Genomic DNA, 26,551 nt, shown 5'->3' on the forward strand with positions numbered 1-26,551 from the left:
CAAGGGTGGAAAGGGGCTGGGGAAAGGGGGTGGGGGAAGTGGTTAGGGGTACGGGAGTGGGGACTGGAGTGGATTTTGAGGAGTTGGGGGTGGGGTGAACTCCAATTCCCAGACAGCGATGCGCATGCGCCCTCCCGCCTCAGCGTCCAAGATGGCCGCAACGTGCAGTGTGAATGCGGCTGTATTTTAAATAGGAGAAACCGGCGGAGTAGCAGAGGAGGGTCCGAAAGGCTGGATGGAGAGCGCTCGCCGCCTGTATTGAGAAATATATTAGTTACATATATTATCGACCCGGCTTCTCTCTCTCTTCTCGGATTGTCGGCGGCGGTTGTCCGCCCGCCTCGAGCCAGATGATGAAGATTAAGCACAACCAGACACGCACCTACGATGGCGAGGGCTACAAGAAGCGGGCGGCGTGTCTCTGCTTCAAGAACGAGTGTGAGGAGGAGGTGAGGATTTCCCGCCTTGTTGCGGCCTCACCGGCCGGTCTGTCCCGGGGATCCCTGTCCCCCGCTTTTCTCCGGTCCCCCTTCCGATTTCGCCGCTCAGTGGTTCCGCCTCCTTAAACCCCTTCTCCCTTTAACTCCCTTCTACCCCTCCCTTTAACCCCCTCCCCCCATAAACCCCCTTCTTCTCTCCCCCCTTTTTCTTCTCTCTTTCCCCCCCCCCCTCCTTTAAACCCCCTTCTCTTTTCTCCTTTCTCCCAAAACCCCTTCTCTTGCCTTCCTTTCCCAACCACCATCCAATTCGGGCTCGTGTCCAGCCATTTGCCTAAAGGACGGCTTTAATACAAAGCACAGAAGCCAAACCTTTCCCCCGTGGCCTCCGCCCTCCCTCGATCTCTGTATTTGGATCTTAAGTTCCGAGCGGCTCCCCCCAGTCCACCACATAAAATATTCATAGCACTTTTTAATGCCTTCCCTGCCCTGCTTTGTTTTGAGAGCCTGTTGCCCTCTGAAGAATGGGTTCCCGCTGTCGATAGATCCGCGAGTTGTTGGATCGAAGGGTTATCTTGCAATTTTGTTGTAAATTTATTACGTCTGGTTAAATGGTTCATAGCATCCCGAGACTAGTGTGTTATTTATGTGTGTATAACAGATCTGCAGGTCGGGACTTGAGCTCTCGTTAATTTTTAGTAGATTTCCGTTGGGAGGAAACAAAACAGCATCCGAACGATGTTCTGCCTTCTCATGCAGACTTTGAATTGTGGCATCGATGTCTACCGTTTCTATAGCTGTTTAGCGATTGCCATCGGTGAAGTAGGGTTGTTGGGAAGAATAGGCGACAGTAACGCTTTAATATGGGAAGCTATTGTGCAGCATTATTAGAATATGAATGTTGATTCCTTAACCGCAACATTTAGATAAACTGTCACGGTCAGGTTATTTCAATGTTGAATAGACGCTCCATGGACACTGGGTTAGGGGTCAGGGGAAATAATCTGTTTTCTCTTTGCCCCCACTGTCCAATGAAGGAAATGCGTTTGAAGATGATACAAGAGGAGACTTGACTTGCCAGTTTGTCTCTTCTGTCTGAGGTGCTTAGGGAATGATGAGAAATCTCCTTATTGCAGATACTGACTGCAGTACTTGCCTATAAATCAAGATTTAGTACTCTTGAATTCCAGTCTCAGCTGGTACCAACTTGGCTATGAGTGCTGAACATGGGATTCAGAAGCTAGGGTGGTTGATTTCCCCATTGATGTCAACTGATAAAATCTGTCTGGGGGCTACATTTGGAAAACATGAGTTTGTGAAATATATCAATGTGAACTTTACTTGGAAAGTGGAGAAGAAAAGAGTCGACGTTTCGAGTCCACATGACCCTTCAACAGAACTGAGTATAGTTAGGAGAGGGGTGAAATATAAGCTGGTTTAAAGGTGGGGGGGGCAGGGAGAGAGAAGTTGAGGGTGGGGTGGTTGTAGGGACAAGCAAGCAGTGATAGGAGCAGATAATCAAAAGATGTCGCAGACAAAAGGATCAAAAAGGTGTTGAAGGTGGTGATATTATCTAAGAAAAGTGCTAATTAAGAATGGATGGCAGGACACTCAAGGTACAGCTCTAGTGGGGGTGGGGTGGAAAGACTGACAAGGTATTAGCTGTAGATTTAAAAATAATGGAAATAGGTGGGAAAAGAAAAATCTATATAAATTATTGAAAAAAACAAAAGGGTGGGGGAAGAAACGGGGTGGGGATGGGGGGAGGGGGAGTTTAAGATCTAAAGTTGTTGAATTCAATATTCAGCCCAGAAGGCTGTAAAGTGCCTAGTCGGAAGATGAGGTGCTGTTCCTCCAGTTTGCGTTGGGCTTCACTGGAACAATGCAGCAAGCCAAGGACAGACATGTGGGCAAGAGAGCAGGGTGGAGTGTTAAAATGGCAAGCGACAGGGAGGTTTGGGTCTTTCTTGCGGACAGACCGCAGGTGTTCTGCAAAGCGGTCCCCCAGTTTGCGTTTGGTCTCTCCAATGTAGAGGAGACTGCATTGGGAGCAACGAATGCAGTAGACTAACTTGGGGGAAATGCAAGTGAAATGCTGCTTCACTTGAAAGGAGTGTTTGGGCCCTTGGACGGTGAGGAGAGAGGAAGTGAAGGGGCAGGTGTTGCATCTTCTGCGTGGGCATGGGGAGGTGCCATAGGTGGGGGTTGAGGAGTAGGGGGTGATGGAGGAGTGGACCAGGGTGTCCCGGAGGGAACCATCCCTACGGAATGCCGCCAGGGGGGATGAAGTCCGCAAGAAAGACCCAAACCTCCCTGTCGCTTGCCATTTTAACACTCCACCCTGCTCTCTTGCCCACATGTCTGTCCTTGGCTTGCTGCATTGTTCCAGTGAAGCCCAACGCAAACTGGAGGAACAGCACCTCATCTTCCGACTAGGCACTTTACAGCCTTCCGGGCTGAATATTGAATTCAACAACTTTAGATCTTAAACTCCCCCTCCCCCCATCCCCACCCCATTTCTTCCCCCACCCTTTTGTTTTTTTTTCAATAATTTATATAGATTTTTCTTTTCCCACCTATTTCCATTATTTTTAAATCTACAACTAATACCTTGTCAATCTTTCCACCCCACCCCCCACTAGAGCTGTACCTTGAGTGTCCTGCCATCCATTCTTAATTAGCGCTTTTCTTAGATAATATCACCACCTTCAACACCTCTTTGATCCTTTTGTCTGTGACATCTTTTGATTATCTGCTCCTATCACTGCTTGCTTGTCCCTACAACCACCCCACCCTCAACTTCTCTCCCCCCGCCCCCCACCTTAAACCAGCTTATATTTCACCCCTCTCCTAACTATACTTCAGTTCTGTTGAAGGGTCATGTGGACTCGAAACGTCAACTGTTTTCTTCTCCACTGATGCTGCCAGACCTGCTGAGTTTTTCCAGGTAATTCTGTTTTTGTTTTGGATTTCCAGCATCCGCAATAGTTTTTTGTTTTTACTTGGAAAGTACTCTTCTTACATGCCATTTCTTGTATTCGGTGCATGTTGTTGTGTTTTTCAAATATGGTTAGTGTTCAAGTTATTGGCAGCTGATTGTTAATCTAAGCATATTATTGAGTACATGATCTGCAAAGTGATTACTAATTTTTGAATGTCAAAGGCAGTAGCTGTGGGTAAAGATAGTAACTGTGGGCAGATGTGGCCAGTAGGTGCCTGATTGAATTACAAGCAGTGATTCTAGATTTGGTGTAGCACACTGGAGTGCAAGAGTTCATGCAATAGCATTGGTGGTAAGTTACACAATGTCCCTTGTGACTGGTCCATTTATTTCTGTTGGGGGGTCAGGGGAATGTTGGGTAGGATCTGGCTCCCAGTGTATCAACATTGGAAATTGGGCTGCTTTAAGGTGTAGTGTCTAAAGCCAGTGTCAACTTATATATGTATTGGAGACTGAGCTAGAGGTGCTTCCAAAGTATTAACAGTTGAGCTGTAGGCCTCAGTGAAGAATTGCTGGAAAGAATCATTGAAGTTTACATGAATGTCAACACCTAGTGATGTGTATTTTATGCATTGGTATTCCAGGAGTACAAAGTGTGTTTTCTGTTTAGTGAAACTGTCTTCCTGTCAGTTGACCTTGTTACCAGCAGGTTAATTTAATCATGTAAATCATAAAGGATTATGAAGCTTCACAAAAACAGTTGCTCTGTAATAATAGAAGATAAGATTTTGAGACTTGTTCCTTGGACTTTTATCTAAAGGTATATAAACTTTTAGATTACAGACTCGCCCAGGAAAATGTCTAGTCTTCCTGGAGGAATTGCTTTTCATAATACTTAAGCAGTAATTAAGGAGCTACACAAATATGGATTATTACTGTAACAAACTCATTCAAGTAAAACCCACAGCTTTAAAAGTTATAATGCCCTTGTTCTTTTTCCTTTATTTTTATTTCAACTTGCAATTAATTTTGCCTTCCTTGATCTGTTCTCACTTAAAACAAAAAGTAACTTAAGTTGTTTTGTTCTTCCTCCTTTGGTCTAGTTTGAAGCTGGGAATCCAGTTTCCCAAAGTGTCATTTTGATAGTTTAGGTGGGTCGAAGTGAGGGGGTGAAACTCGGTCTTTGCTGCTTTTCAGCAGTACCTGCTGACTGGTTAAGGTTGTACAGTCAGCTCAGACTTTGTGTCAGAAGAGGAAGAAAGCTTACTAGGGGTAGATGCTCCATGGAACACAACACCAGTCCCAACAGCTGTGGAAGGTGTCTGTGTTAAAGGCAACAACATGGTCGAGGAGTTCCAACGAAAGAGCAAGTTTACTGTTGTTTTCACCACTCTTTTTGTAAAAGTTTGCTTGAAGGTGAATGAAGTAGCATGATTTTGGAACCAAGTCTCATATATGTGATCAGAAAGTAGCAGAGTAAATCCGTTTTTACTAACAATAAACCTTAAACTCCATCCATAGTCTTGTGCATCAACTTCAGCACCCTGTAGATGCCAGCCTTTACAACTTCTCGGACTGTCAGTTTGTGCCTAATGTGCATGAGCTCAAATCAATTGGGAACTAAAGTTGAGATTGAACCCAATGCCTTTCTTGAAATGGTGGCTTAGATTGTTGTGAATTCTTTCACTGTATAGAAAGACTGAACAGGTCATGCAGCCTGATCAGCCATCGGTTTTTAAATCCATTCTTTGCTGAATTTGGCACCAAAGTGGGGTTTTCCCCCTCTTTGCCAGGAAGTGGGGGGTGGGGGGGGGGGGGGGGAGGTGTTCAGGGAATAAGTACCACATTGGTAAGTTGCTCCTGGGTTTAACCCAAGGTATAAATGAAAAAAGCAACACTAATTAGAACATAGGAGCAAGCATAGGCCATATGTTCAATCGTCATTCAATAAAACGATAGCTGAACTTCTATATCAACTCCACTTTCCTGCCTATTCCTCTACCACCAGCCACCTGCAAAAACCCCTTGATTCCCTTGGTGCTCAGAAATCTATCTCTTAGTCTTTAATATGTTCATTGTCTGAGCATTCAAAGCCCTCAGGGTAGAAAATTCCATAAGAATCGCAATACTCTGCGAAAAAAAATTCTTATTACCTGTAGTCCTAAAGGGCTGACACCTGATCCTGAGGCTATGACTCCTAGTTTGAAACTCTGCAGCACAGCCAGTATCTACCCCAGTCAATCACCCTCATTGAGATCACCTCTCATTTTCTCTCGCCTCTTGTGCAGAGAGCCCTATCTGCTTAGTCCCTCATTATTGGACAACCTCCTCATCTTATAAATTGAATTAAAACAAATACAAGATGGAGCTCATGAAGTTAATCTTTGTGGTTACTGGGAGGCACAGAGTAAACTAGTCTCCGGCAAGTATTTGTCGCTAAATGGTGATCAGAGGTTGAAACAATTGACTAAACCACCTTACAGCACTGGAGGTCCTGTACCAGTGACCATTTGTCTATAGATTTGAACAATTATTTTCAGCTGGCACTCCAAAGGAACCCTCCAGTCTCTGGGCTATCCCAGATTAGAGCAGGTTAAAAGGAGTAGTTAGTTGATGCTGAGGCAGAAACCTGGCATCTGTTTGCAGCCCTATCACCTGGCACCCTACTTATCCCGCCTAGATGACCAAAAAAATAATGGAGGGAGAAAATAAACTTTGAGGGTAAGCTAGCAGGTAATACAAAAACGAACAGTAAGAGCTTCTTTAAATATATAAGAAGGAAGAGAGGGGCCAAAGTGAACATAGGCCCCTTAGAGAATGAGGCTGGGGAAATAATTATGGGGAACCAGGAAATGGCAGAAGAGTTGAATAAATACTTTGCATCAGTCTTCACAGTAGGACACACTAATAGTGTTCCAAAAATACTAAATAATCAAGGGGCATGAAATAAATACTTTCTCTAGTGATAGTTATTGTAATGGGGCTAAAGGCTGATAAGTCCCCTGGATCTGATGGGTTGCTTCCTAGGATATCAAAGGAAGTAGCTAAAGAGATAATGGATGCACTGGTAGTAATCTTCCAAGAATCCTTAGATTCTGGAAAAATCCCAGAGGATTGGAAAACTGCCAATGTAACACCCTATTCAAAAAGGGAGGGAGACAAAAAACAGGTAACTGTAGGCTGGTTACCATATAGGCCAGTTAGCTTAACAGTCTATTATAAAGGATGTAATAGCAGAGCATTTAGAAATTCGTAACCTAATCAAGCAGAGTCAGCATGGCCTCATGAAGGGGAAATTATGCCTGACAAATTTATTAGAATTCTTTGAGGAGGTAACAAGCAGGATAGATAAAGGGGAACTAGTAGATGTAATATATTTGGATTTCCAAAAGGCATTCGATAAGGTACCACAGATACGGCTACTTAATAAGATGAGAGCCCATGGTCTTGGGGGTAGTATATTAGCATCAAATAGAGGATTGGCTAACTAATAGAAGACAGAGATAGGATATGGGGGGTGCATTTTCAGGATGACAACCTGTAATTAGTGGAGTGCTGGGGCCACAATTAATTACAATATATATTAATGACTTGGATGAGGGAAGTGAATGTACTATCGCCAAGTTTGCAGATGACCCAAAAATAGGTGGGAAGACAAGTGGTGAGGATGACACAAGGAATCTACAGAGGGATATGGACAGGTTAAATGAGCAAAAATGTAGATGGAATATAATATGGTAAAATGTGAGGTTATGTGCTTTGGCAGGAAGAACAGAGGAGCTGAATATTATTTAAATAGAGAAACACTGCAGAAAGCTGCAGCATAGAGGGATTTTGGGGTCCTTGTGCATGAATCACGAGCTAGCATACAAGTTCAGGTAATAGGGAAGGCAAATGGAATGTTGATCTTTATTTCAAAGAGAATGGAGTATAAAAATATGGAAGTCTTGCTAAAACTATACAAGGCACTATTTAGACCACAACAAGAATACTGTGAACAGATTTGGTCTCCTTATCTAAGGAAAGGTATACTGGCATTGGAGGCAGTCCAGAGAAAGTTCGCTCAGTTGATGCTGGGTATGGAGGGATTTTCTTATGAGGAGAGGTTGAGTAGGTTGGGCCTGTACTCATTGGAGTTTAGAAGAATGAGAGGAGACCTTATTGAAACATAAGATTCTTCGGGGGCTTGACAGGGTAGATGCTGAGAGGTTGTTTCCCCTTGTGGGAGAGTCTAGGACCAGAGGGCATAATCTCAGAGTAAGGGGTTGCCCATTTTAAAACAGAGATGAGGAGCAATTTCTTCTGAGGGTAGTCATTCTGTGGAGTTCTTTACCTCAGAGGGCCGTAGAGGTTGGGTCGTTAAGTATATTCAAGGCTGTGAGAGACCGATTTTTAATCGGTAAGGGAATCGAGCGTTATGGGGGAAAAGGCAGGAAAGTGGAGTTGAGGATTATCAGATCAGCCATGATCTCATTGAAAGACAGAGCAGACTTGATGGCTGAATGGCCTGCTTTTGATCCTACGTCTGGGGCCACAATTAATTACAATATATATTAATGACCCTTTTGAGGGAAGTGAATGTAGTATCACCAAGTTTGTGGGTGGAACAAAAATAGGTGGGAAGGCAAGTGGTGAGGATGACAGCCTACAGACGGATATAGACAGGTTAAGCGAGTGGGAAGAAACTTGGCTTGTGGAATATGGTCTTATGGTCACCATGCTGAATAGATGCAGTGGAAGCTGAGGCTTGGAGTAAATAGTTTTCTTCCAACATAATCCTGGGTCTGGTGGGATCGGATTGGCCAACCTCCTGTGGTGTTGCACACAGTTCCAGACCAAGCAAAGTGGGTGGTATTAAAAAGTGCGATGGGAGCATGAGGATGAATAATTATACCAGAGCATGCTGATGTTAATTTGTCCCTAATTTCAAGTCATAATTTCTGCCCTTATTTTATCTAAAGTTTGATTTGTTAAAATATCAATATAAATATCAAATTGGAGATGTTTGAAGCTTAAGTTTTATATACAACATGAGCTGACTATCTGGGCGATGCACAACTGAAGAGGGTGTAATGACTGTATGGTAAGTTTTTATATGGCCAGTTTTCATTATAAATGTGTGTAGGAATTTGAAATACAAGTGGGTCAGCAGAAAGTGCCAAACTTAACCATAAGAATTAAGATTTTGTTCAGGAAATTTGTGTAGAAGTAAGATTTTGGTCTAGATCAAATGTAATCTTTCAAGGGAAGTTGAAGTGTGGGAAATAAATTTAATTGGCCAAGAAAGAGGGGAGCACTGAGGCAAATAGGAGTGAAGAGATGGGAAAGGAAGGGTAGAAGTGAAGTGGAGAAGAATGGGGAAGAAGGAAGACGGATTTAATCTGATCAGCTGAGTGGTCAATGAGAGGGAGATTTCTGCAAGTGAAGAAGCTGTGCTACAATCGCCCATATCATTCTCTGGGCTAGGTGGTTTGTTCAGCTGAATATGCTTTATAGCCCAATATTAGGAGATGTTCTGATGACCAGAGCAATGCTTAGAACAGCATTTCCGCCAACTCCAGCATGATGCCACCACCAAACACATCTTCCCTTCACCCCCGGCGGCATTCCGCAGGGATCGTTCCCTCCGGGACACCCTGGTCCACTCCTCCATCACCCCCTACACCTCAACCCCCTCCCACGGCACCTTCACGGCAACACCTGCCCCTTTACTTCCCCTCTCCTCACCGTCCAAGGGCCCAAACACTCCTTTCAAGTGAAGCAGCATTTCACTTGCACTTCCCTCAATTTAGTCTACTGCATTCGTTGCTCCCAATGTGGTTTCCTCTACATTGGAGAGACCAAACGCAGACTGGGTGACCGCTTTGCAGAACACCTTCGGTCTGTCCGCAAGCATGACCCAGACCTCCCTGTCGCTTGCCATTTCAACATTCCACCCTGCTCTCATGCCCACATGTCTGTCCTTGGCCTGCTGCAATGTTCCAGTGAAGCTCAACGCAAACTGGAGGAACAGCACCTCATCTTCCGACTAGGCACTTTACAACCTTCCGGACTGAATATTGAGTTCAACAATTTTAGATCATGAACTCTCTCCTCCATCCCCACCTCCTTTCCCCCTTTCCGATCCCCCCCCTTTTTCCAATAATTTATAATTTTTTAATAAATATATTTTTCTTTTCCCACCTATTTTAAAATTTATTTCAATCTATTGTTTCATCTCCACCTTTTAGCCCTTTTCGATCCCTTCCCCCCACCCCACCCCCATTGGGGCCATCTGCCACTTGCTTGTCCTGCTTGCCACACTTAATGTCCCCATTAGCACATCCTTTAGATAATATCACCACTGTCAACACCCCTTTGTCCTTTTGTCTATGACATCTTTGGCAGTCTCTTCCTGGCCTCTACCTATCACTGGCCCCCTATCGAGCTCCTCCTGTCCCACCCCCCTCTACCAGCTTATATTTCATCTCATTTCTATATTTTTTAGTTCTGATGAAGGGTCATACGGGTTCGTAACGTCAACTGTATCCCTCTTCGCAGATGCTGTCAGACCTGCTGAGTTTTTCCAGGTATTTTTGTTTTTGTGTTAGAACAGGAGTACTTGGCTGCGGGGGATTCCAAATCTGAGGACAGCATAGTTGGCTTCAACACCCAAGTATTCATTGAGGGAGCGTAAGAATCACTTTCTGCTCTGCAAGGATTGTGCATATCTGGCTTCCTTGTATATATCTGTGCTGTTGGGGATAGAAACTGCTGGGGTGGAGTGAGGGTGGGAATAGCATGCTATATCTGATTAATGAGAGAGAAACCTGAGGTGGGGTTGTAATTTGCTCAATGTTGCTGCTTGTGCAATAAGATTGTTCTCTTTCAGCTTGCCCTCTGCTCACTGAAGACAATAGGTCAGAATCTGCTCTTAAAATGGGAGACTAACAGCGCTTGCTTTTATGTGCAAATTGGACAGCAAATTCAAGTGAATACAAATGTGCAATTCAACACAGAAAACCTGAAGTTGCCTCTCCATAAGCTGCATCTCATCATCTGATTTCCCACTCAAATCTATTGAACATTGTGAAGTTCTCCTATACTTGCATGGTAGATATCAACTAAACATGCTGCAGGATGTTGCACTTATCCATTTAAGTCTTAATTACTGCCAGACAGCCTCTGACACTTAAAAGCATATTTTTTTAACAAGTGTGGAATCTCCATTTTTTTTTGTTATAATTGTTGGAGTTTTAAATTAAATTTTTTTCGCTTTCTTTTTCATTCAATACAACCTTTCTTTCCTTCATTATTTTGTTTTCTGTACATTAAATGCCCTATTTTCATTTTGACTTCTTGGTTCAGTTTTTGAACTGTTCATTTCCAATTCTTTGACCTAGTTAGTTAAGGAGACACACAATTGCTTGGCCTATTTACACAGGTGTCAGATATCCTGTAAGGGTCCTGCACTATTTCGATTTCTCATTAACAGCAACTTGCTGTACAAGAGTTCATGGAAATTCATCAAGCAAGGGCAAGTGTGACATGCAGTAAATTCTGGCCCATTAGCACGTTGCTTTTCTTCAAGGTAGCTGAGTGTTGCATTTGAGCCATCTGTATAGATACATGTCCTTGAGAAAATCTGCACTTCTTTTGCATTTCCTGTATCCTGCTGTCTGACAGACCACACTTAGTTTTTTGTGCTATCTTGCGTTACTACAAAGTATTCTTTGGACAGCTACCTCTCTTTAAACCACAGTGTACCACTTGGTTTCTTTCTGGTTTCCCTGATATTACTGTATAAAACTCTGGTTCGGCCTCAACTGGAATATTGCATCCAGTTCTGGGCACCAAGCTTTAGGAAGGATGTGAAGGCATTAGAGAGCGCGCAGAAAAGATTCATGAGATGCTTTCACGCAGCAAGTAGTTAGGATCTGGGATCACTGCCTGAGAATGTGGTGGAGGCAGGTTCAATTGAGACATCCCAGAGGGAATTTTTTTATCATCTGAAAAGGAAGAACCTGCAGGGTTATGGGAAGAAGCCTGGAGAGTGGCACTAGGTGAATTGCTCCGTCAGGGAGCCAGCACAGATAAGACGGGCTGTATGGCCGCCTTTTGTGCTGTAACCATTCTGATTTCTGTCCCAGATGAAGCTTCCTTTATAAACAGGTGTGCCATTCTCCAGGTAAAAGGATTGCTGTGGCACCACCTCATAGCTGAAACTATGAACTGTGCTAGCATTTGACTGTAAATGCATTTAGTTAATTTGGCAATCCACTAATGTGTGACAAAGTAAATGAGTCACAATTTTAATGCAGCTGCCTCTTACAGGTGCAACACTCAAAAGTTGTAGCTGGATACAATATGCAACAGAGATCTTAGACCCTGCATAAATCCAGACAAATTCAACATGACTTATCATTCTTGCCCTTTAAATGATTTGCTTTTGTAATATTGAATTTAGTCAGTTTTCTGTGGGGCGGGGGGTGGGGGGTGGGGGGGGGTCAGACTTAATGTTAGCTGTACAATGTGCATTTCTTTTGGATGGCTTGCAGTAATCCAATGCTTTTATTAGTCATTGAAACCTAATACAGAGTGTTGCAGTTAACAGATTGCTGTCTTGCCTCCTAGATTCTGCATCTGTACCCAGTCCAGATTAATGGGAGTAACATTTTTTTTGATCCTTGTTAAAGTAGTTTAAGTGATCAACTTGAACATTGGATACTTCTGCATTCCAGACCCTTATTTTGGCACTGAGTTGATCATTTCACATCAAAATATGTTGGGTGAAAAGCAGAAATTCTGGCATCCTCTACTGGACTTTTTGAGTACTTGCTCATGGTGGGGGGGAAAAAGTGAGAAGTAAGGCGGCCAGTGATAGGGTACTTTGGAGTTGATGTAGGATCGATAATTGGACAAGAAATGATCAGGTGACGATCTTGCATAGTTTTAAAAAGTCTGTGGGAGGTAGAGTTCCAGTTTTGATGTCATGGGAAGGAAATTTGAGTAGGCATCATTGTGATGAATCTTGATTTTAGTGCAGTGATGGTGTCAGGCAGTGGGATTAGATTGGGAAAAGATAGCATATTAGTAACGAAAAAGCCAATGTTATAACTTTTAAATCTGGCTTTCAAAACAAAAATGGTCACTTCCTGGGTTTTGATTTAGATGGAAATTTGGTTGCAGCAAGGTCTGAAAGTTGTATTTACCATCAATTATCACAGAATCACAGTGCAGAAGAGGCCCATCAAGTCTGCACCGACATGTGAGAAACACCTGACCTACCTACCTAATCCCATTTATCAGCACTTGGCCCACAGCCTTGAATGTTATGACGTGCCAAGTGCTCATCCAGGTACTTTTTAAAGGATGTGAGGCAACCCCCCTCCACCACCCTCCCAGGCAGTGCATTCCAGACCGTCACCACCCTCTGGGTAAAAAAGTTTTTACTCACATCCTCCTGCCCCTCACCTTGAACTTATGCCCCCTTGTGACTGACCTTTCAACTAAGGGGAACAACTGCTCCCTATCCACCCTGTCCACGCCCCTCATAATCTTGTACACTTCGATCGGGTTGCCCCTCAGTCTTCTCTGCTCCAACGAAAACAACCCAAGTCTATCCAACCTCTCTTCATAACTTAAATGTTTTATCCCAGGCAACATCCTGGTGAATCTCCTCTGCATCCCCTCCAGTGCAATCGCATCCTTCCTATAATGTGGCGACCAGAACTGCACACAGTACTCCAGCTGTGGCCTCACCAAGGATGATCTTGGGCTTCAACTCCATTTTCTTGCCTGCTCCCCATATCCCTTAATTCCCCGAGACACCAAAAATCTGTCTATCCCAGCCTTAAACATGGTCAACGATGGAGCATCCACAACCCTCTGAGGTAGGGAATTTCAAAGATTCACAAGCCTTTCAGTGAAGTAATTTCTCCTCATCTCAGTCCTAAATGATCGGCCCCTTATCCTGAGTCTGTGCCCCCTGTTTTAGATTCCCCAAGCAGTGGAAACAATCTTTCAGCACCTACCCTTTCAAACCCCTTCAGAATCTTGTATGCTTCAATGAGTTCGCCTCTCATTCTTCGAACTCCAGAGAATATAGGCCCAATTTACTCAGCTTCTCTTGACAGGACAACTCTCATCTCGAGGACCAATTTAGAGAATGTTCACTGTACCCCTTCCAAATAGATAATGAAAAATACTGAAAACAGTAAAAAAGAGACCAAAACTGCACACTGTATTCAGGATGTGGTCTCATCAAAGCCCTGCTATAGACAAAGGTAAATGATCCCAGAGTCAATGAATGAGATTGAAGTTCTGCAATTCTGTCGCATCCAGTTGTGTATTCCAGATCTGCTGCCTCTGTCTCAATCCAGTGAAGACAGTTATGTCAATATTACATCTGAAAAACAACACCGCTGGGAATGAATTCAACATTTCCTCTGTAGAAGTACACAGTACTCCAGCTGTGGCCTCACCAAGGTTCTATACAACTCCAACATGACCTCCCTACTTTTGTAATCTATGCCTCGATTGATAAAGGCAAGTGTCCCATATGCCTTTTTTCACCACCCCACTAACATGCCCCTCCGTCTTCAGAGATCTGTGGACACACACACCAAGGTCTCTTTGTTCCTCAGAACTTCCTAGTGCCATGCCGTTCATTGAATACTTCCTTGTCAAATTAATCCTTCCAAAGTGTATCACCTCTCACTTTTCAGGGTTAAATTCCATCTGCCACTTATCTGCCCATTTGACCATCCCGTCTATGTCTTCCTGTAGCCCAAGACACTCAACCTCACTGTTAACCACCCGGCCAGTCTTTGTGTCATCCGCAAACTTACTAATCCTACCCCCCACATAGTCATCTATGTCTTTTATATAAATGACAAATAACAATTTGTATAGCACCTTTTTAAGAAGTAGTAAAACATCACAAGTCTCTTCACAGGAGCATTATAAAGTAAAATTAGACATTGAACTACATAAGCAAACATTGGACTGGTGGCCTAAACTTTTGTCAGAGGTAGGTTTTAAAGAATGTATTAAAGGAGGAAAGAGGCAGACAGATTGAGGGAGGAAATTCCAGAGCTTAGCACCTAGGCGGCTGAATGCAAAGGCACCAGTGGTGGAGTAATTAAAATCGAGGATCCTTGAGGCCTCAATTTGATGAGCATAGAGTCTTATAGGGTTGGAGGAGACAAAGAGACACAAGGTCAAGGAGGGATTTGAAAAGAAATGAGGATTTTAAACTTTGAGGTGTTGCTTAATCAGTTAATTAGCTCGGTGAGCATGGGTAATGGGTGAAGACACACAGTAGAGTTTTGTATGACAAGTTTACAGAAGTGTAGTATGTGGGAGGCTAGCCAGGAGCATGTTGAATAGTTAAGTCTGGCAATAATAAAGGAATAAAGGTTTCAGCAGCAGATGAGCTGCGGCAGGGGTTAAGTGGGGTGACATATCAGAGGTTGAAATGGGTAGTATTAGTGATAGCAGGATATGATGTTGGAAGCTCATCTGTCAAATATAATATATTTTATATAGCACTTTTCAGGTGCACTGGACACCTCAACAAGCTTTACAGTCAATGAAGTAGTTTTGAAGTACAGTCACTGTTATGATGGAAGCACAGCAACTAATTTGTACACAGCAAGTGCCCATAAAGACCAATAATGTTTTTTTTTGTTGATTCAAATATAAATATATGTCAATTCACTGGGGATAACTCCCCTGCTCTTCTTTGAATTATTGCCACGGGATCTTTTACATACATCCAAGCTGGCAGTTGGAGTCTTGGTTTAATGTCTCATCCGAAAGACAACGCTTCTGATGGTACAGCACTCCCTCAGCACTGCACTGGAGTGTCAGGTTTGAGTTTTGTGCTGACGCTTTGGATTGGGACTTGAATCCAGAAACTTGTGACTCCAAGTTGAAATTGCTACAACTGAGATGCAGCCGACACTGATGTTTCAGTAATATGACACCAAGGTTGCAAGCTGTCTGGTTTGGTCTTGGACAATTGCCAAGGAAAGGGTGGAGATGGAGCTAGGGAATGGAGATCGGAGCAGGAACCGACTTTCCATCTTTCCAATATTTAATTGGAGGAAATTTCTGCTCATCCAATACTGGATGTTGAGCCATAGCCTGATTTGGCTACAGTGCAGGAGAATGATGCACATGTGCTCGAGAGTGGTGGAGGAGGGAAGGGTGAATCATGCAGTAGAGCTGTACAATTTGCATGGTATCTCCCAGAACTGAAAGATACGTGACTCATCAGCATTAGGTTAGGAAACACTCTCTTATTTGCATCACTTTCAACTGAGCCCTGTACATTGCTGCAGGGATGTAAGAGTGTAGCATATGGAGGGTATCTGATAAATTAAATGAGGTCAATGAAACTTGGAATATTTCATGTCATGGTGATCTTGAAGTTGGAATATTAACTGCCAATTAATGAAGAAAGGTAGTTTTAGAAGAAATATAAACGTGCACCGTGTTTTGTAATGAAGAATTTTAAACATTAAGACTACTCATTTAAAACAAGCTTAATTTGCTTAATTCTGTAATAGTTGATGTTGATCTTTTTAAATAAAAAACAATGGTGACAAAACAGTTACTTTTGCCCAGATAATTGAATTTTTTACAGTTCGGTTATAATGTGCAAATAATCAATATGTGAGTGATAAAGTTGTTTGGCAAGTAGAGAATGCTCAGCTGACAAACTACTTGGGTGAACTTTAAGTTAGAAGGGTCACCATAACCCCAAAGGTGAAGTGACTGCCCTGTAGTTACTCATTATTTCTCCTCCTTGTGGTGCATTTTGTTTCTTTAGAAATGTGGAAGGGGGGGTGTAATTCTATTTTGGGATTTTGCTGATGGGCTTTACTGTTGCTGTGCATGATGCTGTTGATTTGTTATTTCCATGCTGCTGGAATGACTATAAGTCCAATTTGCTCATCCAGTAGTAATGCTCAGTTAATTGTTCTGAAAAAATAACAAGTAAACCTCACTGCTGATTTGAGCTGCAGGGACTGAAGTCTGCAACTGGTTTGCATACGTTCTCATGGAGGGGGGTGGGGGACTGGACAGCAGAGAAGGAGATTTAAAATATGCCATGAAAAGAGAGAAGTCCTCATTTCCCTAATATTCTTGATATGCACTGAACTGAGTAGGGGTAAGCAGATATATGTGTAGTGCTAACTTTGAACATTGCAAATCTAGTTGCCTCCATTAGTTTGAAAAATGCAATCAAAAGGACACTTGTACTGTTGGCTTCAGTCATATGAATCCAATGGGAAAAATCTGCATCACTGTCCAGTGAATTCCTTCTAGTGTCTACATGTTAAGTGCCACATAAACTGGTAACGGATTATTTCAAGGATAACTTTGCATAAGTGAAAGCTGGCTTTTACACAATGATTGCCCCTAGTAAAATATGTCAGGTGGTATATTTGCTGCTCAAAATAAAAGGGGAAAATGTTTAGTGGAGCAATGACCATAGTATAGAGAAGGGGGAAATGTTGAGATGCTGAATGGTAGGATGGAGACCTTGCGCAAATGAATATGAGGAGAGTAGGTGCTAGGTTGTTCAAGACCTTAAGGGCAGTGATGTCAGGATTCCTACCGATATCCTGAGCTAGGTAAGTTGGTCAACGTATGTTTGACGTAATGATGCATGGTGTAAGTGAAGACACAGAATTCGGTTTCAAATTACGTGGCATGGCTTCACCTTAAATGAACTGGTACCTGTGTTCTATGAGAGTGTAAAATGGAACAGTGGGGGAGAATTAAAACTAGGAAGGGAATTTAAAAACAATATAGCAGAAAATTGCACATTCTGAGAAGTTGATGATTGTAAAATTGAAACAGGGAGACGAAGAGGCTGGTGAAATGGGAGGGGATGAAATTGCAAAGATCTCCATTGGAATCACAATGTGTGGAACAAAGGAATTGGGAAGATTTCATTTATAGATCACCTGAGAAGGCCATAAGGGTCGCATTGCAGTAGAAAGATTTGTGGTAAATCTGCAAACCAGCCATGGAATCTGTTCAAAATGTTAATTAATAGATGGGCTGATGTGGTAAGGGCCTCTATTTGATGTCAGGATTTAAAATGGAGACATGGGATTATACAAAGAAACAGATGATGACCAGGTTGAGGGGGTGCAGGTGGGACTTCTAGCTGGTAGGGGTAATATTTTTACGGACATCAGGAAAAAGAATTCAAGGAATAAATGGCTTTTTTTAAAATTCAATTGTGGGATGTGAATGTCAGTGGCAAGGCCATCATTTGTTGCTCATCCCTAATTCACCTTGAGAAGGTGGTGGTAGCTATAGGGTTTAGCATGGATTAAGTTTCAAGTTGGTTTAAAAATCTTAAGGCATCATTTGAAGAGCAGGGGCAATAGGCAATGACTTAGATGACCCTCTTGTGTACACCAGGTTTTGATATTAGTGGTTCTCCTGTTCGTTTCCTCCTAGTCTGAGCCTGTGGTTTTTAATAACTGAATGTTATCAGAGCTGATACTCAGCAGTGACTGAATAGCGAAATTCTGTTCTAGTGTGATTTAATTCCTCCGACTTGACGTCTATTTAAAAACTGTAAATCACAGATTTTATAATGCATTCTTTATCAATGTTCTCAGTTTTCATGTTAACTCGGCTCACAGTACACTAGATGTATTAGGTTGAAGATTGGTACTCATTTAACAGCATTTGGGATTGTAACGGAAAAGAGGGCAGGTGTCTTGGATTTAACATAAAATAAATGAAGGTATTTGAGTTTGGCAGCAGTGTGGTGAGGATCCTGAGGTTCAAGGCACCATGAATTCGCCTGAGTCTGGGAGTATTGGGGAAGAGGTACTGTGGCCTATCAGGACTGGAGACCTAGTCTCTGGTTATGGCACTTACTGGGTACTGTTGTGATTGGAAAGGACAGTGCATGATTGAAGGAAAGGACGGCTTTATCTGGTTGGACTTGAAAGTCCCAGGGTATGGTAGCAGTGTTGAGGAGCACTGTAGAGGAATGGGTGGTCTCCTTTACCTGAAAGATCCGTGGATATAGTACCATGAAGGGATGGGTAAAGAAGGGGCCTAGGAGCAGTCGCACAGGGAATGTTAAGGTAACTTAGCATTGGCAGGAAGCAAGAACCCAAAGGATCTATTTCAACTGCTGCTGGTCCTAATTCTTGATTTCCACAACCCTTTGTGTGAAGAAATGTATTTTGCTTCTGAATGTTATAGTTCTAATTTTTAAAATGGTGTCCCCTTGTTCTGGATTCTCAGAGGAAATAGCTTCTCTGTAGCTATTGAACCTATTTATTTGAAATACCTTGATTTGCTTGCCCTTGTCCCCAACCCCACTGCCCCAAACCAATCTTTTCTACTCAGGAATACGAGCCAGGTTTACTGTCTTGGTATTCTGGTGAAGCCGCATTGTGCCCCCTTCAAAAACCTTTTACAGTGCAGAAGGCAACGTATTAGCTCACGGTGTCTGTTCTGACCCTGCTAGACCACTCGGAGTTCCGCTGCCAGACTGTTTGTAGTTTGGCTGCAATTGTTGCAAAACCATGTTTTCAGACTTTTAAAGCTGAATGAGTTCAAGGCAGTCTGCAAACTGTGGGTGGTGGCTCCCTATGAATGACTTGACCGAGCACAGTGTTAAACCAGTAGAACCGCTTGCTGGTACTGTGTTGCATTGTTCTAAAACAAGTTGCTAGTTTTTAGATGGCAAATGTGATCCCCAAGGGACTGGCCTAGGTGATATTCCAAATATTCTCCAAATGATGCTCTTGTTATACGACATTTTGCTGAGATTTCTTGTACCAGAACTAAGATTGCTGCATAATGCCATTGCAGCTGGCTTGATCTGGACAGTTTTGATGCAAAACTACTTTGGAGGTTGTCCAGATTGCATGTCTTCCTCTGCATACCACAGCTGCTGAGAGGCCTGCCCTTCATCTGCCCATTTTAAAGTTCAGTGGCATCAGAGATTGTCTTTCTAGCTGCTGGTGAGAAAGATTGCACAATAATTATACGTATGGTAAATTAGTGTGCATGGGTTTGAGGGTACATTGAGCTGAGCTATTCTGCTCCATAGTGGTGCAGTGGGCATACAATTATTTTTCACTTGTTTTGATAACTTTTATGGCTGCTAATATAATTGGTATTACATTTTAAACCTCATGCATTCGACAATTGTAAACAAAGTAGTTTTTTTCTGATTTTTCTCATCTTAGCACTTGTTTTCTTGTTTTCTGCAACACTGTTCCAAACATGATAGCTGATTTTTTAACTAATTGAAACTTGAACAGCAGCAGTTACGCATTTAACACTTGCCATATTAAATGAAGCAGGCGTTGTATGCCTGTGTGCTTGGTACTACATTAAGGACTCCCACATTGCCTGTATAGAAAGCAAAGCCCTTCATAGTAGGGCCAGCATACCTGCATGAACATGCTAAATGTAATAGTCATTTTGTGATTGTTAATGACAAAATATCTCTTACCAACTTTTGATAAGAGTTGAGAAATTTTGAGTGTTCATAAAATATAGTCATAAAGGAATGACTGTTATACTGAGTGGGATGCTTAAGAAATCCAGTTACACCCAGTACGGGCTGTCTGAAAATTACCTTGGAAGCGATCAGCTCCAAGGAAGTGCCAACATTGAGTGACACTTAGGACTTTGACATTCTGTCTTTTATTGGGCCTCAGCACTCACTGGGATTGGGTGTAGCTGAGGTGAGTTCTTTGGCCCCTGATAACAATAAGAATATCTGTATGTGCTAAAATATTGGTAGCACTAGCTGGTGCCAAATTTCAGAGTAGATAAAGATGAATTGCACATCTAAAGAGGTAATTATCCTTCCCTCCGCTTGAGCAATCCTGGATAGGCTACAATTCTCTGGGGTGAGGAGGTGGTGTTTTTTTTTCCAGTGATAAATTGGCACATGGCACAGTGATTGAAAATGCTGGAACTTGAGTAACTTTTTTATATTGTACCTAATTCCAGTCATGTAAATGTTAACTTCAATTTACTCCAGAGACTTTTTTTTTTAAATTGAGTGTTATGTGCCAGGTTCAAATTACAGGTTAAGCTATTTCAACTGTTTACAGAGTATTCTCTAAATAGGATATTTGGTCAGGAGCCATTGGATGATTCACTTCCCACAAGTGAATTATGGTCGGTGCCTTGATTTTGGGGTAGAATGCATTCCATCATTCTGTACTGTAAATTTTTAATGGTGTAAACTAGATCTAGTGATTTCAGTGAAGCCATGTATTCTCAATTATGGTATCCATTTATTAAGCGCTGATCATGTCGTATAATTTTGAAATGTTGGATACTCTTTTATTTGGCTTGCTTTGGTTCACAATCTAAGCTACTTGATCTGCAACTTTAAGCAACACTGAGAAGCCAATTTTTCTGTTCAAATCTGTACTGCTAATCAAAACTCCTTGTGCTCTTTTAATTACAAAGTTTAATCCTGTGACTGACGCTATGTAATGTTTCCTTTTGAGATGTGAAGAACTAAGCTTATGTTTGTGGTAATTGTTCAAATGCTCAAGGTGCATGAAGTTGAGATGACTAGCTCACTTCTCCAATTTGGTGTCATCTGGGCAGTCTTGAAACACATACCTGGCTTGTTTTGCTTGCAGTATTGGTTTATGGGATATAGTGGACAAAATTAGCTGAAAATCTATTTTAAATAATACAATGAGCTTTCAGTCCCAAGTTAATTAACTTACTTTCCTGCTTCATCTCAAAACAGCAAGAATCGAACAACATTCAAGCTTGGGCTTAGGTATGGCGTGAATGTTATTTGCCACCTAAGTGCCAGCCAATGACCATCCCCAACATGAGTCTAACCACTTTCCCCATGACATTCAACAGCATTACAATTGCTTTTGAACTTAATGTTAACTCTTTCAGTCTCCATTGATGATGAATGACCTGAGTATTTTCACCATTTTCAGTTTGTATTTCAGACTTCTATCATTTTGATTTTTGTAAAATTATGGCATGTTAAGATGGTTGGAGATTCTCTACTTGCTAAGTTTTCAATTTTGATTGAAGTAAAGGCAAAATGTGCACTTCCAACAAGTAAATTAAGATCATATTCATGTTTATAGGATCTGGATTTTTTTGTATTTGATACCGGATTTAACCAACTAGGCCTGTACTCACTGGAGTTTAGAAGAATGAGAGGAGATCTCATTGAAATTTATAAAATCCTGACAGGGCTGGACAGACTGGGGTCCAGAACAAGGGGTTACAATCTCAGGATATGGGGTAGGCCATTTAGGACTGAGATGAGGAGAAACTTCTTCGTTCAGGGGGCGAATAACCTGTGGAATTCTCTAACAGAAAAGGCTGTGGAGGCCAAGTCACTAAATATATTTAAGAAGGAAATAGATTTCTAGACTCTGAAGGATATGGGGAGAGAGCAGGAGTATGGCATCGAGATGAAGGATCAGCCATTATCATATTGAATGGTGGAGCTGGCTCAAAGGGCCGAATGACCACCACCTGCTCCCATTTTCTATATTTCTATGATACTTGTATGGATAATCTTCATAACACTTCCAATAGAATATATAGAGTTTATTAAGGAACAGCAATAATTGCTGGATCATGCCATGAACGATGCCAACTTGGGTTTGAAGTAGTAATGTACAGTGAACTTTATGCCGTAATGTTACCAATTGGTGCAGTAGGCTCGGCCAGTGACTGGAGTCCATTCCGCACCACTAGGGAGGCTGCATTGGCAGTTTGTGGAATATTGTGATCTCCTGTATCTGAATTGATGTCTCCTGTATCTGAATTGATGTCAACTTGTATGTGATCTAATTGTGTAGATCTAAATTGAATTATGAAGCAAATCATTTTGGAGCATTTCTAGCTCAAGTACAATCTTAATACATGCCAGAAGAAATAAAATAAATGGTTCATTTTCTTGAACCACTTCAAAGTTGACCAGTTTGGGATAGCTCTGCATACGTGCTTATGAGCAAGTATCTGCAGAACCTGGCACCCAAAAATGTGATTCATAGCCCGCGAAATAACTAAAGTGTTTCCTGATGTGAATTGCACTCTTGTGAAGCTATTGATTCCTGGCCCATTCTACAGCTGATGTCAACACTTTACTGTTTTAATGTTTTTGTTTAGTTTGATGTTGAATACTGTGCATTTATTGCTCTTCCCTAGTCATTCTGTCACTAAGATGGTTGGCCATCTCATTGAGCCACTGTAGCCCCTAGGATGATAGTGTTTCCACAAAGGTGTTTGGTCGGAAATTTAAGAATATTAACTGGTGGCAATGAAGGAATGTACAACCAAGTTTGTGACTTGTATGTAACAGTGCCTCTTTCAAAAGGGTTGGTATTTATCTTTCATGTCAGGGAATCAGTGCTTCTTCACACCCAATAGATTACTTTTGAAGTGCAGTCAATAAGTGTACAGAAAGACCCCATAAACAGTAGTGAGAGAGACTGGTATGTTTTTGGTATTGATTTAAGGGGTGGCCAGGCCAAGACGACCAGTGCTCTTCAGGGCGTTCCATACAGAATCTAGAAGTTTAGATAGTGACCAAGTATTAAATGGTTGCACAAAGTTTTTAAACTAAATTGGATTTTGAAGCTTATCAGGTCAGCTCGTGGATCTTTCACTCAACTAAATGCATGTGTCAGAAGTGTTCCCGTTTCAGCAAACACTGGGATTGACTTGTCTGTAACGTGACTCTGAATTCACTTAGGGTTTAAAAATTCCACATAATCTATACGTTTTTGCAGTTTTTAATTTTAATGTTTTCATACCAATTTTAATGTGTACATTTATTTATCAAAAGTAGCAAAGCCACAGAAATTGTAATAAAGAAAGCTTGCATTTATATGGTACCTTTCACAACTACAGGATGTCCCAAAGTATATCATTGGTTGTAAAGCACTTTTGATTTAACAATAGTAATGAGAAACTCCAGCCAATTTGCACACAGCAAACTCCCACAAACAGTAGCGTGGTAATGATCAGAATCTCTTTTTGTAATTTTTTTTAAAAATTGAGGGTTAAATGTTGGCAAAGACTCCAGTAAGAATTCTCCTGCTCTTTGCAATAGCCCTATTGTGGGTCTTTTAAGGCCCACCTGAGAGGGTTGTTGGGTCCTTGGCTTAATGTCCCATTCAAAAGGCAGCACTCCCTCAGTACTAGCACAGGAGGATGAGCCTTGATTTTATTTTTTGCACCAATCCTGTCGTGGGTTTTGAACCCACAACCTTCTGAAGTGAAAGTGCTACCAACTGAGCCACAGCTAAGACAAGAGTGCCTCTTAATTTCTTTAGTTTGATTTTGATCTTTTAAATGTGATGTCTGTCTAGAGCTTTTTAACTCCGCTTGGTTCTACATCATTCTACTGCAACAGTTACTGGCATTTATATGCATCCTTTAACATAGTAAAGCATTCCAAGGAGCTTTAACCAAGCCACTTAGTGACTAAGCGTTTGAAAGAAGAAAGTATTGAGTGTTGTTAAGGAGGAGAGAGAAGCAGCGAGGTTTAGGGAAGGAATTGGGCCCTTAAATCTTAACTTGATGATTGGTCAAACGAGGAACTTGAGTGTATGATCAGATCACTGACTGTCAATGGCTCATTGTTTCCTTTGCCATCTGTGCCCAGATCAACAAGATTGTTAGACTGTGTGCGTGTATTCTCCTCCGTTCCAGGCTCAGAAATCACCAGGTAAGGAGGGGAGATTCCTCCCCCCTTTAAATCTCAAATTAGCTAATGCTACAAGTGAAATGCTTCAGACCACAACTCCCATTTGTCATTTCACACCTGGATAAACTGAAGTCTTAAGTGCGTGGCTCCTGCCTTTCTGTGCCCTACACCCATTCTCAAACTCATCTCTTTAGGCTACTTGTGTCAGGTCTGCTGTGGCTCACAGATTCTGTGGGTAGGTGTAGTACATTACCTTAGGATGTATGATTTTTCCATTGTCCACCCGACTGAACGCTGACATACTAATTGACTCCTTCAATCCTGGACTTCATGGGTAAGAAGCAGCATGAGGCTCTTCCTGATTTTTCTTTCTTGTGCTCATTGAAAAATGTGGCTGTGAATTTTAGATGTGGATAGGAACAGGTTTGGCAGATTTGCTCAGACTTTCACTGGAGGATAGCCACTTGGGTGAGGTTGAGACATGACTGCCAATCCCTTTTAGACCATAAACTAGAATGAGTCACTGCATTTGGAAGAGGAAAACACTGCGGGGGAGCTGCAAAAGCAGATGGTTCAATAAAACTATTAGCCTTTATGATCCAATCAACAAAACATCCAGATAAAGAAAGGGTGGAACTTGTGACTCACCAGCAAGCATGTTGCACATTTTATCAAAGGCTGCATCACCTGGATGGTGATTCTGTTACAACTTAGAAAGGTTTGACCTACCCGTTCAATGTATCACAATGCTAACAAGTTGTTTAGGCAAAGTTTTATATGCACATCACAAAAGTGACATGAGTGGTGAGCAAGTCTGTGTAGGTAGTTGTCATGGACAACTCTAGTTCAATTATATCCTTTTTTAAAAAAAGAGGCTATTGCACATGTTGACTGTGTATATACACAAACAGGTGTCAGTACTTAGAGATTGAAGGTTTGGTGTCAATGATGTGTAACTGGAAACTGGTTCTTTATGGTTTGACTGGTTTTGGAGCTGCAGTATATTGTGTACAAAATATTCATCAACTATGTTAGTCAGTGGTTTCAATACCTTCAAAGATTTTTAGTTCTAGTTTAGTGTTTGTGTGCCAATTTAAGGTTACAAAACATGGGGTACTTTTTATAAGATTGGCTATTTATCTTTTATGTATTTAAGGATGGGTCAATCACTGAAATTGGTGTGATGTCCATCCAGCAATTTCATAAATGAAAATATGCCTGCGCGTGAACTCCATGGAGCGGGGAGAGTGAAGAAATATCACTGACCTGTCGTCCTGATGCAGCAGCAGTAACATTTGCTGTCCTGAGTGGAATGGCTCCTCTCATAAGGCTTGCTTCAGAAATTATCAACCTCTCCTATTTTAGGAAGTTTCAGCCTAAAGTTTGCTTTTAAATACTTCAACTGTAACCTAGTTTTGGGTGGCTTGATTAGTAAAACCTGATGTCCTTGGAAACCAGGATGGCCCCAAGTTGATTGAGATCATTTAACTTGAATGACTTCACCAGCCCCAGCAGTGGGTGGCTAAAATTGGTGCATGGGAGCACATGATTTCTTCTGCTGAAAATTAGCTAGAAACCCCTACTGATGAATGGATTAGAGCTTGAATGTGATGCCCTCAGATTTTTTTGATGTTCTCTTGGCCCTTCTGATTACTCTATTAACACGTGTCTGCATATTCATCTGTGAATGTTCTCTCCCTTCTCCCTGTAGGATTAGTAGATCTTTTTTTCCCCCATTTTTAATTTGTTAATCCACTTGGCTGGATTGGTCAGAAATTGCTGATTTTAAGTGTGTATTTGGCTGAATGTTGAACATTATTTATTCCTTTTTAAAGGTGGTCTACTTAACCCTCATGTTGTTGAACATCCTCCTCCAACCCATTTGTATAGTTCCCTTTTTTGAAATTATTTTTGAAGTGTAGTTACTGCTGCAGACACAGGAAGGATTTAGTAATGGACAGAATGACCAACTAATCAGTTTCAGTGCTGAGGGTCGAGGGAGAGATTGGCCAGGAGAGCAGCTGAACTTTGTTCTTTAGATAATGTTGTCTTGACTGGCACAGCCACATTGGTTTCTGTCTAACAATTCATCCAAAAGAGGAGACATTTGACAATACCACACTCAGTATGGCACTGAAGTCCTAGAGTTGGGCTTGAAACCTATGGCGGAATGATTTGTGTCAAACTGTTGCTACAGTAAAACCAACTAATCTGTACATAACAAAAACAGAATTATCTGGAAAAACTCAGCAGGTCTGGCAGCATCGGTGGAGAAGAAAAGAGCTGACGTTTCAGGTCCACATGACCCTTCAACAGAACTGAAGTATAGTTAGGAGAGAAGTGAAATATAAGCTGGTTTAAGGAGGGGGGCGGAAGGAGAGAGAAGTTGAGGGTGGGGTGGTTGTAGGGACAAGCAAGCAGTGATAGGAGCAGATAATCAAAAGATGTCACAGACAAAAGGATCAAAGAGGTGTT

General features: G+C 41.9%; 1 protein-coding gene across 1 annotated transcript in view; it reads left to right on the top strand.

Moving 5' to 3' along the window:
* Positions 1-162: 162 nt before the first annotated feature.
* Positions 163-26,551, top strand: part of LOC144687471 (diphosphoinositol polyphosphate phosphohydrolase 2-like) — a 61,522-nt gene continuing 35,133 nt past the window's right edge. Inside the window, exon 1 of the mRNA XM_078553676.1 lies at positions 163-449. Coding sequence (XP_078409802.1) covers positions 351-449 — 99 coding nt within the window. The 5' untranslated portion in view covers positions 163-350. The remainder of the gene's footprint in view (positions 450-26,551) is intronic.

Source organism: Cetorhinus maximus, chromosome 12 (assembly GCF_964194155.1).
Source record: "Cetorhinus maximus chromosome 12, sCetMax3.hap1.1, whole genome shotgun sequence".
Classification (NCBI taxonomy): domain Eukaryota; kingdom Metazoa; phylum Chordata; class Chondrichthyes; order Lamniformes; family Cetorhinidae; genus Cetorhinus; species Cetorhinus maximus.